The 16,625-nt window shown below is 43.4% G+C and overlaps 1 protein-coding gene across 2 annotated transcripts in view; it reads right to left on the bottom strand.

The window, feature by feature from the left end:
• Positions 1 to 1,566: 1,566 nt before the first annotated feature.
• Positions 1,567 to 16,625, bottom strand: part of PIAS1 (protein inhibitor of activated STAT 1) — a 68,051-nt gene continuing 52,992 nt past the window's right edge. Inside the window, exons 9-14 of one of the 2 annotated variants that reach the window (XM_076348111.1) lie at positions 15,937 to 16,097; positions 13,987 to 14,117; positions 13,490 to 13,667; positions 7,583 to 7,725; positions 7,216 to 7,253; positions 1,567 to 5,712 (exon numbers count right to left, since the gene is read on the bottom strand). In XM_076348111.1, coding sequence (XP_076204226.1) covers positions 5,416 to 5,712; positions 7,216 to 7,253; positions 7,583 to 7,725; positions 13,490 to 13,667; positions 13,987 to 14,117; positions 15,937 to 16,097 — 948 coding nt within the window. In that variant the 3' untranslated portion in view covers positions 1,567 to 5,415. The remainder of the gene's footprint in view (positions 5,713 to 7,215; positions 7,254 to 7,582; positions 7,726 to 13,489; positions 13,668 to 13,986; positions 14,118 to 15,936; positions 16,098 to 16,625) is intronic. The other variant, XM_076348112.1, reaches the window with a different exon arrangement.

Raw genomic sequence — 16,625 nt, 5'->3', positions numbered from 1 at the left:
CCCTTCCCCTCCCCCTTCAGCTTCCCCTCCTTCCACCCGTGCCTCTCCTTCCTTTTTTTAATTCTGAATCTTTATCACTGAAGCAACTAACTCGCTCTTTGCTCAATTTGTGAAACGACGAGCAGTTAAATCATTACAGCCATTGCAGATACGATGCATTCATCCCCTACTGAGGCACTGAGCGCAGCCTCAACACCGCAGACTAAGGCTACCACCAAAACCATCACACATCACTGCAACACTTGGAATCAACCGGGACTGTAACTAGCACAAACTTGGTTAGAAACTGAAGAAACAAAGCATGAGCCGATCTTAAACCTTCCAAACCAGTAACAGTGTCTCTAGAAGGATGAGGTAGGGATTATTCTCATGGAATATGATGTAAAAAAGCACAAAAGATTAAACGATGTGCTGAATGCTACACAAGAAATGGAAGCGGATCCAGGATGTATCTTTCAGACAAATGGCAGTTTTGTGCCCAGCCTCCCCTGATTCAGAGCCAAGCTGCAGCGCCTGCGGTTCTCACAAGACGGCAGTCCCAGACTAATCCAGTAAGCTCAGACTTGGATCCTGACATGCCAAGATACTAACCAAAGGCCCTCTGAACAGCAAAGGATCATGCTTCAAGGGGAAATAAACCGCTCAATGTAAAACTGACATACCTTGTTATACCTGTATTGTATACCTCAATTCTTGTATTAGCTCTTCCTACTCTACAGATAGAAAACAAAACAAAGAAACCCTTGTTTCTCTGAAAATTAGTTACAAGCAGCTCTACGCTCAGATAACACTCCAGAAAAACATGATACAGTGAAAGAGAGATAGGATTCACTAGAAAAAAACCAAGAACAGGTTCCAAATAACAGCAAAAGACAGGATTTCCCTTGTAACTCTCTTCCCACTGTTCACAGTTAATTTCAACATTTGGACAAAAAACCCACCTACCTTGACGCTGAGCCTTTGAGCATTAGTGCCTTTTGGAGGTCTGCCCACGGCGTGGAGTTCGGTTTCTGCCCACCGGAGCTGTTCCAGACCTTTGCTACAGCAGTACCAGCGATGAAGGCAAGCAAAAGCCTCGGTTGCTTTGAGCATAATTAGCTTATGGAACAAGGAGTTCATTTAGAAGCGTTTGTTTCCAATATGCATCAATAGCCAAATTACAAATGATCCAATACACAGCTTAATTCTTCCCTATTGACCAGAACAGTTGATTAACAAATCCTTTCAGCTGCAGACAATACAAAAGCTTGTACGTCATGGGGATTGATCAGCTCAAAAACACTTTGGATTACTCCAGAATGTATCTGTATCATAACAGGCAGTTACTACCCTCTCTGGGTGGGTAAACATTACCCAAATAAAAGCTAGCAAAAAGGAACTGCACTTCACACACACACTCACAAAACAAAGCAGCATTGTTAGAGCTTGGAGAGCAAAGTGTGAGACACTCCATGCCACGAAACATTCAGAAGCAAAGCTTTCCTGTTCAAAAGGACCTTTGCAACTCTGAGTTCACAGAAAACACCCTGCCCCCCCATTTTTTTTTCCCCCTCAGGAAACACAACATAACTGAATGCTTTTTATTACATCTAAAGATTTCTACATAAACAGGTAACATTCAATAGGTAAACCATTTTTTTTTTCCAATGCATATAATAAATATTTTCACTTGGTACTTTTATACAAACTGACATCGGTCTACTATACATTTTTAAAAGCCATTTACTGGTTTGGCATGCCGTATGGAAACTAAGAGAAAGTTTTAAGGCAATGAATGACAGATTTAAATTCATGGAATTAATGGTATTTTTAATATTCTGCTTATATACATTTTTCCCTTTGTTAATTAAAACAATTAACAGCAGCACTTTCGGGGACCACCAGCAATTTTCCCTTGTTAGAAATCTAAGCTCTGTTAAAAAGTAAAAGAAAAAAAGAAAGAAAAAACCAGTTACACTGACAAAACAAAGTCCTTTCTATTAAAAATGTGCTTAAAACCCTGAAATGTTAAACTGCAATGAAGAATTAATTTTCAAAATGTTCTCCTCACAGTCCTTAGCTCTGCATTGGGAGGCAGGTCCAAGAGAGTCCAATGAGAATCTATCAGTCATCCCGCCCTTGAAAGGCTTATTGAATCCTTGCCATGGAGAGGAAGGGGCAAGCCTGGAATTGCTGTCAGGTCTATCCTTATGGAAGTGCTACAAAGTTTTCAACGCATGGCATAGGTTATAGTTCAGCGCAGTTTTTCATCTTCTAAAGGATGCATCAGTAACGCCCTCAAGAGCGATTCAAAGCCACTTCCACCCTGCTATTCAAACAGCCACGTACTCATATCCGTGTGTGTATGCACATAAACACACACAGCACTATACGTAACACAGACACACGTGCACATGTGCGCACACCCCACTCCTCCAGTGGAAGAATTTGAGGACAAGAGACCACTAGTCGAAGGATCACAGAAACTCCGCAATCTGCAGCGAATGGAGCAGTACCGCAAGCCAGGCCACCCTGGGTTGCTTTACTGCATCTTTGATAATATGCGAACTAATGGAGATTGAGTTTTGGAGTGACATTTGCAGGGAACTTGTCGAGAACTCAGACTGAGACTTCTACCAAGCAATGTTAACTGTGGTCAGAGGCACAGAGAATTATCAACTATAAAGAACACCCTAGCATGAAACAGAAATACTCACAAAGCATATGGGATTAATACCACAAAGGAGGACTTAAGAACACTTCTGTCCCTTCTTTGTAGAGCAATGAGGTTAAAAAATGACAACGGTGAACTGAACGGCCTTCCTTCCCTTCAGGGTAACTTGTGAGGAAATGGAAGACGTGATCAGCTGACCTCACTTTCCAAAAGCTAAGACAGGCATAAAGATGCCAGATTCTGTGTTGCCACACACTCACCACATTTAATTTTATATGTGAATTAACAAGATTTTAATACCATTGTCAAAAGTGACATAAGCTGCTCTTCAGGTCATCTTTAACAATACAGTCAATGGAAATGCTGCCACAATCGTCGGTAAAACAGCCACGAGCTCTCCCGAATTTCTCTTAGGTGTTTCAGAAGCTGGGGACACGCACGCTCCCAGTTACACTGATGGCAGTCGTACTCCAGATTTACAAACGGTATTATAGCAAAGCATATGCTCTGAAGTTACCAGGTTAGTATTCATGACTAAAATGTATGAGATATATTCCTAGTGTAGGTTTAAACACTTCAAAATCAGACTGAGTTTAAAAAATAAGTATTTCCCATTTTCTATCCTTTTATTTATTTTTTAACTGACATTTAATAAATTATAAAATTGGTGTATGGTGAAATATATATATCAGCCAGATATGTATGAAATACACATGCATGGGAAAAACTATTTAACTCACTTTTAACTCACACACACAGATCTATAAATACATATATACACACACATATACATATAAACACAAACATTTGTTTTCAAAATTCAAGTCAACTATTTAGTGGCAGAGGGATGCTGTAAAAACACTAAAAACGATTTTGATGCCACATAATGTGAACCTTTCAAATAACCATACGACTGATCATACAGCAATACCTAATGCTACTTGGATTAAAGATTTTTTTTTCTTTTTTCCTTTTTTTTTCTTTTTTTTTTTTCTTTTTTAATCAATGCAAGATTTTGAGACAACTTCATAGGCAAAAGGTGGCCCTTGTCAATGCTCAAAGCAACTAGCTGCAATCAACAGTTTTGGACATTAAAAATTCAGACAAGAATCTGCTAATTTTAGTATTCCTTACTCTCTCTTCCTGATAAACTTGTTACCTGCACTTTCAACCAGTTATAAAAATATTTTTCACATCAGAGGAAATATTTACTCTCTCTGACATGGACTTTGGGACACAAGAGAATCACCTCCTTCTCTCCCCCTTCTCTTACTTTAAAGAATCTCCTGAAAAACTGCATTCCAGCTATTTACACATTTCACTCTTTAATAAGAACGGATCAGCCCAAATGACCCACCAGTTCTAAAAAAAGATTTTCCTATGTCATGCAGAACTTTAAAAAAAAAAAAAGAGAGAGAGAGAGAGAGAGAGAAAAGAAACCAGGAAGTAAGTATGGCTCAAAGTTCAACATAAGTGTACTGAAAAATCAGGGAAATCAAAATAATTACATGTCCAAAAAGAGAAAACTGAATTTTGAAACCCGCTACCCTAAGAGACTTCAATAGGTAGCAATATGTTTGAGTACACGGGCTACAGGGTGGGGCTTTTTAATTGGGTTGGTTTTTGGTTTAAGAGACTCACATTGAACATTTAATATTAATTTTGATGAATGTGAACGCAGAAGACAGTGTACCAAGACCATTATCAGCTGCACAAACCATGCAATAGTGTGTTGGTATTTGTATTTTCTTCCTTTTGTTGACAAGTTCACTTTTAAGCAGAAATTTGAGCTACTGCAGCTAAAAGTAGGTTTCTCCAGACAGAATAAGATAGGCCTCAATTCAATAGGCCATTTATACACGCATGGCTAACTTTAAAGCACAAGCAGTTCCACAAATTTAAAACTGACACATGCTTAATATTTTGCTGATTAGGATCTTATGTTATTTTAAAATGATTTCATAGTAAGTTCTTAGAAACAAAACCCTACAGTCCAATGTGTCAACGCTTTATTCAGGGCTAGATTCTATAAAAATTCTCTGTCTTGTCCCACGTAAGCACAGCCAAGTAAATCCTCAGCCTGAGATTTTATTGAGTCTGGCCCTCAAGAATAATTGGTGCACTAATGAGCTTGCAACATGCTTGATTAAAGCATGGAATTAAAAAAAAAAAAAAAAATCTGAATAGAGGGTCACATAGAACCAGAAATGACAAAAAAATCCCAAAAAACCAAACCCACTTCTGAAAGGCTATGTCCTGCAAACAGAGGGGATGCTGTGGAACAGTTTGGGTAGGGTTTATTCTGCTTTAAGCATAATAAAATCTGCTCTAAATATGGGATGGGGAATTAGATTCCACCAAAGGTAAATGTCTCCAAGAGGAGAAAAAAAAACTTTAAAAGTTCAGCTCCTTTCTTGTTTATGTTACTGTGGAGAAAATAATGCCATTTGGGTCCAAACTATGGGGAAAAAAAGTAACTTACGTGACAAATGCACAGGTGTAAAATCTTCAACATCCATAAAAATGAACTGAAGCTCCTTGTTTTTGTTATTTTTTTTGTTTGTTTTGTGGTTTTTTTTTTCTTATTTTTACCAGTGAGGCCATCTTAGGTTTATATACAAAAGTAAAACTGAAAATATACTTTTGTTCTCTGTACACATAAATTTTTTTCCCTAAAAAAGGAAAAAAACTCGTCTATGTTTCTAACATAAAGTAAAACCAAGCACAAAGATTTCCTCTGACGAGTTCATTTGCTCCAAAAATCAGTCCAATGAAATAATGTCTGGTATGATACCAAAGATAGACGCCGTGTCCGTGCCGCTCCTACTTGCAACTGGATGACCATGATTCTCTCGCAGGCTGTTGGAGGAAACAAGACTGCTGTTACTGCCACTATTGCTACCATTTGTGGCTGGCAGAGAACTGCTTCCTCCTGCATTTAGCTGATCGAGAAACATCTGAGATGAAGTGTATGGGAAAAAACGAGAGTGTAAGAGTTCTTGATCATCTGATGCGGAAACTGCCGCAGCTGCAGCGGCAAGAAGGGATGTGTTGTAATGCTGGGGGGAAAAACAACATTTTCAAGTTACATTTCAGACACCATAGTTTTGATTCAGACCAGCACAAAAGAAGGTACGTGTAAGCTAAAGCTCTGACAGCTTCTGGATTTCACACCAGCTCGTCTACTCAACCTTCCTGTAAGGTAAGTGGACCGATGCAGTGAACTTTTACCTCTGCAGCCCCTGATTTCTGAAGCCAAAAGAAATTGGAAATACTAGTATTAGTAAGAGCAAACACTAGAAAGGTAACAGTATCGCAAGACACCCAAAACAGTAAGAAACAGCACTCCTTTACCTCTTCAAAAAATTCCTTGGTGGAAAAATCCCCCCAAATTCAAAGAAACATTTTGCCATCCCTCTCCTCCACTCAAAAGTCGCAGACCAACCACAGCTGGTGAAACTATGTGCTAATCACTGTTGGTGGAGGAAAGCATACTTCTGTAAAAATGCATTTAGAAATAGCACGCTTAGTCCCATTAGGTGGCAGCAAGGGCTGTCCCAAGTTACATTCTCTGCTGGGCAGCCCCTGAAATGCAAGAACTTTAAAGCTATCAAGAATCAGATTTTAAATACAATCTCTCTATAGGGTAATTTTGCTCTTGGTATTTCTTTCCACTATGATGAAACATCCATGCAGGCTATTCAGCCTTGTTCCCCAAAATTTATGCACTGGTATAATTATGCCGTATCAGTACAGCATCAGACTTCCGCACTACTTGTTCCAGAATAATTCTCATATCTATGTTTTACTGAATATCAAGATAGCTTTTCTGAATCCAAATTCTACAGCGCAGCCTCTGGTCTTAATTATGATATGAAAGTATCCCTCTACATCTAGTGCAATTCTCCTACTTGAGATTGCAGAACAGACATGAAGGGACAAAGGGCAGGTGAACCACCCCAGCCCCCTTCTTTTCTTGGAGACACAGGAGGACAAGCGATCAAGTAGGAGGACTTGCCAACCCAGACTCCTTTTGAGAATGACCTGCTTAGTTTCCAAAACTGGAGGAGCCAGCACCAATCTAGCCCATTTCAGTAAGCACTTACAGAAAGGTGGCAAACATGGTATGAACAGGCACACAGCCTCAAAAAAACCAGAGAGCTGCCCCGACTCTCCAAATTGTGTAGAGGACTGTCAAGAGTCCCAGTGGTGGGGCCCAGACTGTCAGATGGCCAAAAGTCAGACCTCAGGTCTGAAAAACTAAGGAGGTGGCTGGTGGACCTTCAAGCCGTGGCCGAGGGCCATTCCACAATACAACAGTGGCTGACTGAGCTTAACCCTTGGAAACCAAAACGTTTATCTTTTGCTATGCCTTATCCTACACCCCTATTGAGACAATGCTTATGTTTGGTCACAGTTTCTACGTGTATAAAATAAAGCTGCAGCCTGCCTGCATTTACACCTACATCATACATCTGTTCCTTCTTTGCCTATACATCCATGCCGGCAAGTCCTTCTCAGAAAAGAGTATCTGCCATGTGACTTGATTCTCCTTGACTTACCTGATTGTCTCCTGACAGGAAAGGGAAGAAATCTAAACCTGTAAAGAGCCAAAGAAAACAATTAAGCTTCTCAAAACAAACAAGCACCTCCCCATTTTTCCACCATTTATTTTGAAATAAACCCAGCATAATACTGATGACACTTCAGATTCTCTTCACTACCAGAGCTTGCAAAACATCAACCTTTTAAAACCTTAAGATATTAACCTAAATTATTTTTTTTTTTTAATACCATCTCATCCTCTGTGCATGCAAAATAATATTTTTCACTAATGGATTGTCAAATGACTGCATGTTTAAATCCTTTTACAGTAGTTATTATTGCTTGGAGAGCCATACTTATAGCTACGAGCAGCCAGAAGCTCACCTTGCAAGTCATAAGGCATAGGTGTCATATGGAATGGATGCCTGTAGTCTTGGATAAGTGATGTATTGATGTAGCTGGTGTCAACAGCAGGAAGGCTTGGTGTTCTTGACACAGGAGATGCTTGATGGGGTAAATTTAAAATGCTGGAAGAAACAAAAACTTGTTACAAGCGTAAAATATAGTCTTGGCTTTAATACGAAAAGAACAGCATTTGAAGATTTCTATTGCTGTCCCATGCAGGGTATACCTATTTTCAAATTTAACACAAAGTCAACCTCTCAGTATGCATTCTGAACTTTGTGACAGGTGTGCAACAACTCCCCTACTAAATTTCAAAGCTTCACTGGAAAGGATCAAGATGCTACAGCACCTCAAGGAGTCTTGTAAGGACTGCGAAGGGGAGAGGAGGAAAACATGAGCATCAAATGTTCCCCAAACTTTCTTCTCACAATGTCATTTTATCAGAAAAGTTAATTCAGTCCAAGCCAGACTGCAGCCCAAACAGTTGAAGCCTAGCAAAATTAAAAGCGAAGTAAAGCTCAGTCTCAAACAGTAGAAACTGATGACTCACTATAAATGGTATTGGAATCTCTGCTACAAATACGCTACAAATACTCCTAAGCCAGGACAAGACAATCCTAAAGGTATACTGAACCCCCAAAAAGCTACAAATATGCATAGCAACATAACAAGATATGCTCTGCAAGGTAATTACAAGCAATGGAAGACAGCCAAAAAGGTCTTGAGGAGTTTTAAGTGATCACTGAGTCATTGACACCACTGGAGTAGTAATCAGTTCAACAACAGGATCCTTTTGGTTTAGCCTCAGTTTTCATCCCTATGTGTTTATGTAAACAGGGTGCTATTAACAGCTTGGCTACTTAGGTGTAATCAGGTTATTCTGGCATTCTTTATTACTATGCTACTGGCCGTAATCACCAGCAAAACCCACACACTCCTATACCACACCCATGTTTCTCATTGCTCTCTCTCCATATGTTGCTACTTTCATATTTCCCTATGGAAGAAAAACATTTCCAAATCTGCAAAAAACATACTTCTAAGCCACAATCTTTCGCACCATTTTATACTCATTTTCACAAATATGAATCATAGAATCATAAATAGTTTGGGTTGGAAGGGACCTCTAAAGGTCATCTAGTCCAACCCACCTGCCGTGGGCAGGGACATCTTCAACTAGATCAGGTTGCTCAGAGCCCTGTCCAACCTGACCTTGAATGTCTCCAGGGATGGGGCATCCACCACCTCTCTGGGCAACCTGGGCCAGTGTTTCACCACCCTCAGCGTAAAAAATTTCTTCCTTAGATCTAGTCTAAATCTACCCCCCTTTAGTTTAAAGCCATTCCCCCTTGTCCTGTCACAACAGGCCCTGCTAAAAAGTTTGCTGCCATCTTTTTTATAAGCCCCCTTTAAGTACTGACAGGCTGCAATAAGGTCTCCCCGAAGCCTTCTCTTCTCTAGGCTGAACAACCCCAACTCTCTCAGCCTTTCTTCACAGGAGAGGTGTTCCATCCCCCTCATCATTTTTGTGACCCTCCTCTGGACCCGCTCCAACAGGTCCATGTCTTTCGTATGCTGAGGGCTCCAGAGCTGGACACAGTACTCCAGGTGGGGTCTCACCAGAGCAGAGTAGAGGGGGAGAATCCCCTCCCTCAACCTGCTGGCCACGCTTCTTTGGATGCAGCCCAGGATACAATTACAATTGGCCTCCTTGGCTGCGAGCGCACATTGCTGGCTCATGTCCAGCTTTTCATCCACCAGTACCCCCAAGTCCTTCTCGGCAAGGCTGCTCTCAATCCCTTCATCCCCCAGCCTGTATTGATACTGGGCCTTGCCCCGACCCAGCTGCAGGACCCTGCACTTGGCCTTGTTAAACCTCATGAGGTTCACACAGGCCCACTCCTCGAGCTTGTCCAGGTCCCTCTGGATGGCATCCCGTCCCTCTGGCATGTCGACCGCACCACTCAGCTTGGTGTCATCTGCAAACTTGCTGAGGGTGCGCTCGATCCCACTGTCTATGTCACTGATGAAGATATTAAACAGTACCGGTCCCAATATGGACCCCTGTGGCACGCCACTCGTCACCGATCTCCATCTGGACATTGAGCCGTTGACCACTACCCCCTGGATGCGACCATCTAACCAATTCCTCACCCACCGGACAGTCCACCCATCAAATCCATACCTCTCCAGTTTAGAGAGAAGGATGTTGTGGGGGACTGTGTCAAAGGCCTTACAGAGGTCCAGACAGACGACATCTGTAGCCCTTCCCGTGTCCACTGACATAGTCACTCCATCACAGAAGGCCACTAGGTTGGTCAGGTAGGACTTGCCCCTGGTGAAGCCATGCTGGCTGTCACGAATCACCTCCCTGTCCTCCATGTGCCTTAGCATAGCTTCCAGGAGGATCTGCTCCATGATCTTCCCAGGCACAGGGGTGAGACTGACTGGCCTGTAGTTCCCCAGGTCTTCCTTTTTTCCCTTTTTAAAAATAGGGGTTCTGTTTCCCCTTTTCCAGTCAGTGGGAACTTCACCGGACTGCCACGACTTCTCAAATACAATGGATAGTGGCTTAGCAACTTCATCCGCCAGTTCCCTCAGGACCCGCGGATGCATCTCATCAGGTCCCATGGACTTGTGCACCTTCAGGTTCCTTAGATGGTCTTGAACCTGATCTTCTCCTGCAGTGAGCGGCTGTTCATTCTCCCAGTCCCCACCTTTGCCTTCTGCGACTTGGGCAGTGAGGCTCAGGCACTTGCCAGTGAAGACTGAGGCAAAAAAGTCATTGAGTACCTCTGCCTTCTCCGTCTCCCGGGCAACCAGGTCTCCCGTTTCCTTCCAGAGAGGGCCCACATTTTCCCTAGTCTTCCTTTTATCACTGACGTGCCTATAGAAGCTTTTCTTGTTGCCCTTGACGTCCCTGGCCAGGTTTAATTCTATCAGGGCTTTAGCTTTCCCAACCTGATCCCTGGCTGCTCGGACAATTTCTCTGCATTCCTCCCAGGCTACCTGCCCTTGCTTCCACCCTCTGTAGGCTTCCTTTTTGTGATTGAGTTTGTCCAGGAGCTCCTTGTTCATCCATGCAGGCCTCCTGGTGTTTTTGCCTGGCTTCCTCTTTGTTGGGATGCATCACTCCTGAGCTTGGAGGAGGTGATCCTTGAATATTACCCAGCTTTCTTGGGCCCCTCTTCTCTCTAGGGCTTTGTCCCATGGCACTCTACCAAGCAGATCCCTGAAGAGGCCAAAGTCTGCTCTCCTGAAGTCCAGGGTAGTGAGCTTGCTGTGCACCCTCCTCGGTGCCCTAAGGATCTTGAACTCCACCATTTCATGGTCACTGCAGCCAAGGCTGCCCTTGAGCTTCACATTCCCCACCAGCCCCTCCTTGTTGGTGAGAACGAGGTCCAGCACAGCACCTCTCCTCATTGGCTCCTCTACCACTTGGAGAAGGAAGTTACCATCAATGCACTCCAGGAACCTCCTGGATTGCTTATGCCCTGCCGTGTTGTCCCTCCAACAGATACCGGGGTGGTTGAAGTCCCCCATGAGGACCAGGGCTTGTGAGCATGAGGCTGCTCCTATCTGTCTGTAGAGGGCCTCATCTGCTCAGTCTTCCTGGTCAGGTGGCCTGTAGCAGACCCCCACCGTAATGTCACCTGTCCCTGCCCTCCCTTTAATCCTGACCCACAAGCTCTCGGTCAGCTCCTCATCCATCCCCAGGCAGAGCTCCCTGCACTCCAGCTGGTCACTGACACAGAGGGCGACACCCCCTCCTCGTCTCCCCTGCCAGTCCTTCCTAAAGAGCCTGTATCCCTCCATCCCAACACTCCAGTCACAGGGGCCATCCCACCACATCTCTGTGATGCCAATAAGGTCATAGCCCTGCAGGCGTGCACGTCTCTTAACTCCTCTTGTTTATTCCCCATGCTACGTGCGTTTGCATAGAGGCATTTAAGTTGGGCCCCCGATGACACTGTCTTACTGGCTGGAGTTCCTTTGTGCTGCTCTTCAGGCGCTCTCCTGCTGACCTGTGTTCCTTCTCCAGGCTCTGGGCATCTATTGCTGGCCCTGGCATCAAACTGGTAGCAGTGGTATGGACTGAGGTTCCCCTCCCCCGGCATCTCTTGTTTAAAGCCCTCTTCACCAGCTTGGCAGGCCTATGACCAAAGATGCTCTTCCCCTCCTCTGACAGATGGACCCCATCAGCCCCCAGTAGACCAGGTTTCTCAAAGCAAGTCCCGTGGTCTAAGTAGCCGAACCCCTGGCTGTGGCACCAGTCCCGTAACCATTTGTTGACTTGCCAGATTCGACTGGCCCGTTCAAACCCCCTCCTTTTGACTGGCAGGATTGATGAAAAAACTACCTGCGCTCCCGAGTCCCTTACCGCCGCTCCCAGGGCTCTGTAGTCCTTCTTCATAGTCCTCAGACTGCTCCTGGCTGTGTCACTGGTGCCCATGTGAAACAGCAGCAGCAGATAATAGTCAGTGGACTGTACGAGGCTTGGTAGCCTCTTGGTGACATCCCTGATGCGAGCCCCCAGTAAGCAGCACACCTCTCTAGAGAGTGTGTCCAGTCAGCAAATGGGTGCCCCCGTACCTCTCAGAAGAGAGTTGCCTACTACTATCACCCGTCACCTTTTTTTAGTGGCACTGGTTGTTATACAGGGGGCAGATCGGGCTGCATTACTCAGCTCCAGCGCTTCTCCTGGTGTGACAGGACTTTCCTCTTTGGCCTGCAGAGCGGTGAAGTGGTTCTGCAAGGGCATCTCAGGCTTCGGGGGAAGTCTCTTCCTCCTGCTGGTCCTTGCCTTTGCAACCATCCATTCTTCTGCATTATTGGCTCCCCCGCTCCCTTCTGTGTGTGCCAGTGGGGGAGTTATTGGTTGTTTGGCCATGGGCTGCGGGTCCGCTGCAGACTGCGCTTGGAACCAGCTATCTAGCTCCTTCTCCACCTCCCTGATGTTATGCAGCCTTCTCACCGTCTCCTGCAGCTCAGCCACCTGCTGCAGGTCCTCCACAGGCACACCTTTTACAGGCAGGTCTGCTGCCTGTCCCTACCCCAGGAGAGAGGTCCAGGCACTCCCTGCAGCCGGAGGTCTGCACTGCAGCCTCTCCCTTCAGCAGTTTCATCTGCGTGGAGGCATCGGCCGCCGCTGGGGTAGATGGTGCAGACCCCTCAGCTGGAACCGCGGCCTTTACCTTCAGACAAGTGCCCACCATTCTGCCTTGAGGGTCGGGTAGGATGAGTGCCCTTGACCTGTGCCCAGTTGCTGGGTTATGTGCGTGGCGAGTCCCCCACTCGGCCCGTGGAATGCCCCTCCTTCGAAGAGGCGCCCTTCCCTGCACGCCCTTCCGCACAAACTGCCACGCCACGCCCTATCTGACACGCCACACCCTGTTTGCCCGTCCTGGTGGCAGCGCTCCTGATGGCAGTGCTCCCTGGGGCTGCCTTTAGTGGGAGTGGGGGGTAGCAGCCGTTACTCCTGGCCCTGCCCATGCCTCGTCAGGCACCCTAGTGAGAGCTGCCGGCTCCCGCGGGTCTCTGCGCTCCCCTGTGGGTTCCCCGGCTCAGGAAACCCCCCCGTACACCGCGATCCCCCGCTCCGCTGCAGGACGCGCCTTCACCGGAGCTGATCACCTCTGCGAGTGAGTATAAATACAGTGAGTATAAATACAATTAAAAACTGTATCGTGTTATACACTTAACTCAAAGTTGTTATTCCAATCTTTTCACGCCTTGTGACCTGAGACCAAATCCATTTGCTATAAGCTACTAAATCAGGATATAATCCAAATACAGAATTTTCTAGATAAATTTCTTCTGAAATCTGTTACTTCTCTCCATCATGAGTATATTCTCTCTGCATTGTCCTGCATATTTTATTCTCACCCCTTATTATTTAATGGTGATGCTGGAGATATGGAAGGACAGCTTCTCTTTGCAGATGGTTCCTCCTCCTCTTCATCTGATGAGCTATCAATGGTTAAATCAATCACTTCTACTTTCTTATTTTTGTTTGACTGTTGGTGAGAAGACACCTGATGTTCCAACGAAGAGCTTATGCATCCTATACAAAGTAAGTCAACATTATAAGCTGTAGCTTACAACAACACTACAATCACCATAACATCACAGCTTATTATATGCCTTCATAAATAAAGCTTACAACTTAGAATAAAAGACAACAAAATTACATAACCTTGATAATAACTTAAAAGTACCATCAGCCCCAAACAGGTATTACTCAAGTAATCTTTCTCACAAATGATCATTAAAAGCTACAAACATACATGCAAAAATTAGCATTTTGAAAAATTAAAGGAACATCAATACTTAACAGTTCAACAGCATGACATTCAGTCCATATACCCCAAAACACGACTTACCATCAACTCCATTGTAAGATGCAGTTACTTCCTGCACTTCCTTCTTCGATCTCATAGGAGCCCATGATCCATCCTCCTTAAACTGAATTTCATCACAATCTGTACAATACTTCAGGATTTCCATAAACAACCTGCCAATCAAAAACATTTAATATCAGTCCTCAAAAAGAGCTTAACTCCTTTTTTTCCTCCAATATCTTTATTAGTCAGTGTAAGTTTGAATTAGTGTTTAAAAAGAGTTGAAAGCTTTCATTGTTCTACCCTTCTCTCGTCTGCTTCCTTGATAAAAAGAAGTCATTGAAAAATTTAAAATACTATCTAAAATAAAAATCTGCACGTTCACTTAAAAGAACTGTAAGAGTGGAATCCTGCAGAGCTCATGACACAGAACTCTCCATTTCCCAAAACGAAGGAAGAATGTGAACTAGCATTAAAAAAAAAAACCTCCTTCTTACCCATATTTATCTTTGATAATATTTAACTGAGGAAGCCCATATCTTAAAGGAGTCCATGTAGCTGAGTATTTAAGGACTAGTATTTCCTGAAACCTCTTTATAAGCAAAAACTTCCTAACAAAAGCTGAGCATGGGAATCTAAACTTGCAGTCTCTTCTCCTAGCTGCATCTCCTAAAACTTTTAGGATCCTGGCACCACATCACTCCCAGTGGGAAATCCAGATTTTCACCAAGACTATTCATGTGGTTCTGCGTAGGAAAGAGCTTTGCTTTAATTAGTGAGACAGTTCACTCTTTCCCATATTGAAACATTTTCTAGAAATAACCTTCTCTTTGGGATGCTATAATTATATCGCCTAATCGCTATCATCTGCACCTGGCAACACAAAAAGAAATAAGGAAAATGCGTTGTTTTAATTATTACTACTCCTACTCTTTATTATTTTAGGCTGAAACCTAGAACAAGGAACCCCACAGCTTTGATCCAAAGCAGAGGACCTGTAAATCTCAGGATCCATGAATCCAAAGCAGCCTGCGCGAGCCCTCAGTGTCTCTTCATGAGCTTTTTGCAAGGCCTTAAAGGGGATCCCAAGCAGTCTTATGCTTCACTGGCAGGTCACCAAAATGAAGCACGTACTCACTAAAAAAGACTCAATCATTTGTGAGGCAGTTTTCTGGGGTTCCATTTGTTTCAGGGGTTTTAGTTTTGCTTTTTGGGGTTTTGTTTGTTTTGGCTTTTTTTTTGTTTGGTTGTTGGAGTTTTTTGTGGGGTTTTTTTTGAGTAAAACATTCTGAGAGTATTCTCAGAAGACTCTACTTGTTCTCCTCCTTTATCACACTTTGGAAAGAAGATTCCTGCCTAAGGAATTAAAATGCAAACCCAAGAATACATTACTTGGCACTTCTTCATGGAGACCAATACTAGATTTGTTTTTTTTAATATTTTGCAAGTAGGCAGTACCAGGGAATCAATCTCTATGTCACTTTCTATATATAGCAACTCCCCAAATGTGAAGTTGTACATTGAACTGTACATGCATTTAGGGGGGTGGCAGTATTTATTTGATCTAACATGAACATTTGCTATCAACTACACCAGATTCGTGCAGTTGCTCCATTAAAAGAAAAGACAACATGTGCTGTTTTCACCTAGGGACCCAGCACTATGGAATACTGAAAAAAAACAACCCACAACCATTTTAGGCAGGACAGCTCAAAAATTTACCTATGATTAGAAGCAATACCTTTCAATATTATTAACTTTAACAGTTTGATGACCACAATTCTTCCAGAATACTGAATGAAGAGGTACCTAGTTAGGAACCTAGGAACCTAGGTTCCCTTCACCAACAGCAGGGAAATTAAATGACACGGTAACTTAAAGCAGGTCACAGCCAGATAACCAAGATTTCAGAGCACTGTATTCTGTGCAGCACAAGAACAGTAAGCAGAGAGTGTAAGGTACATCCTTCATTCTGATTCAAGTTTTACTTACCCATCAATAATGAGATGTTCATAGGGAGCCTTCTTGTCACAGACAGGGCAAACCCAGGTTGGTTTCTTTTCATTCATTTGAATATACAGAGTGGCATCAAAACACTGCAGGTGTGAACAAGTCAGGGCCCTACATGGTATAGTTAGCCGCATTTTACCAAGCTTTAAGAGAGGGAAAAAAACCCAAGATTACATCATCTTGGTATTAAATTAACAAACAAGACTTTTCTATCTGAAAAGAGACAGAGACAGGTTAAGATTTACTCCAGAAAGAACTCTCACAAATCCGAGTTTTGATTAAAATACATGCCACATACACCGTTCCCTCCTTCCTGTACGTTTGGTTATCACATAAAAGAAAAAGTTACTAAAAAATCACATTTTTAACTACATTTGATCAAGGAAACTGAAGACTACATCCTTCCATATTCCCCGTAACAAAATAGAGTCCTGTACAGAGCACCTGTAACATACCAGTGTCCTGGACAAACCACAAAAGAGAATTCTCCTTCATTAGTATTTTAAAAGCTGATGAACATGGGTCAGTCCTCTCCTATTCACTCACAGTTAAAGTGTGTATTCAAGCTGATGTCCGTATCTCAGTCATCAGGGCACTACCAGAACTACTTGTTTAATTTTACAGTCACAGAAGCAAGCATATAGAAATGCATTCGCAGGATTATGGTTCAT

Source organism: Aptenodytes patagonicus, chromosome 10 (genome assembly GCF_965638725.1).
Source record: "Aptenodytes patagonicus chromosome 10, bAptPat1.pri.cur, whole genome shotgun sequence".
NCBI classification, from domain to species: Eukaryota; Metazoa; Chordata; class Aves; order Sphenisciformes; family Spheniscidae; genus Aptenodytes; species Aptenodytes patagonicus.
The sequence above is the reverse complement of the archived record's forward strand: the minus strand, read 5'-3'. Positions and strand labels throughout refer to the sequence as shown.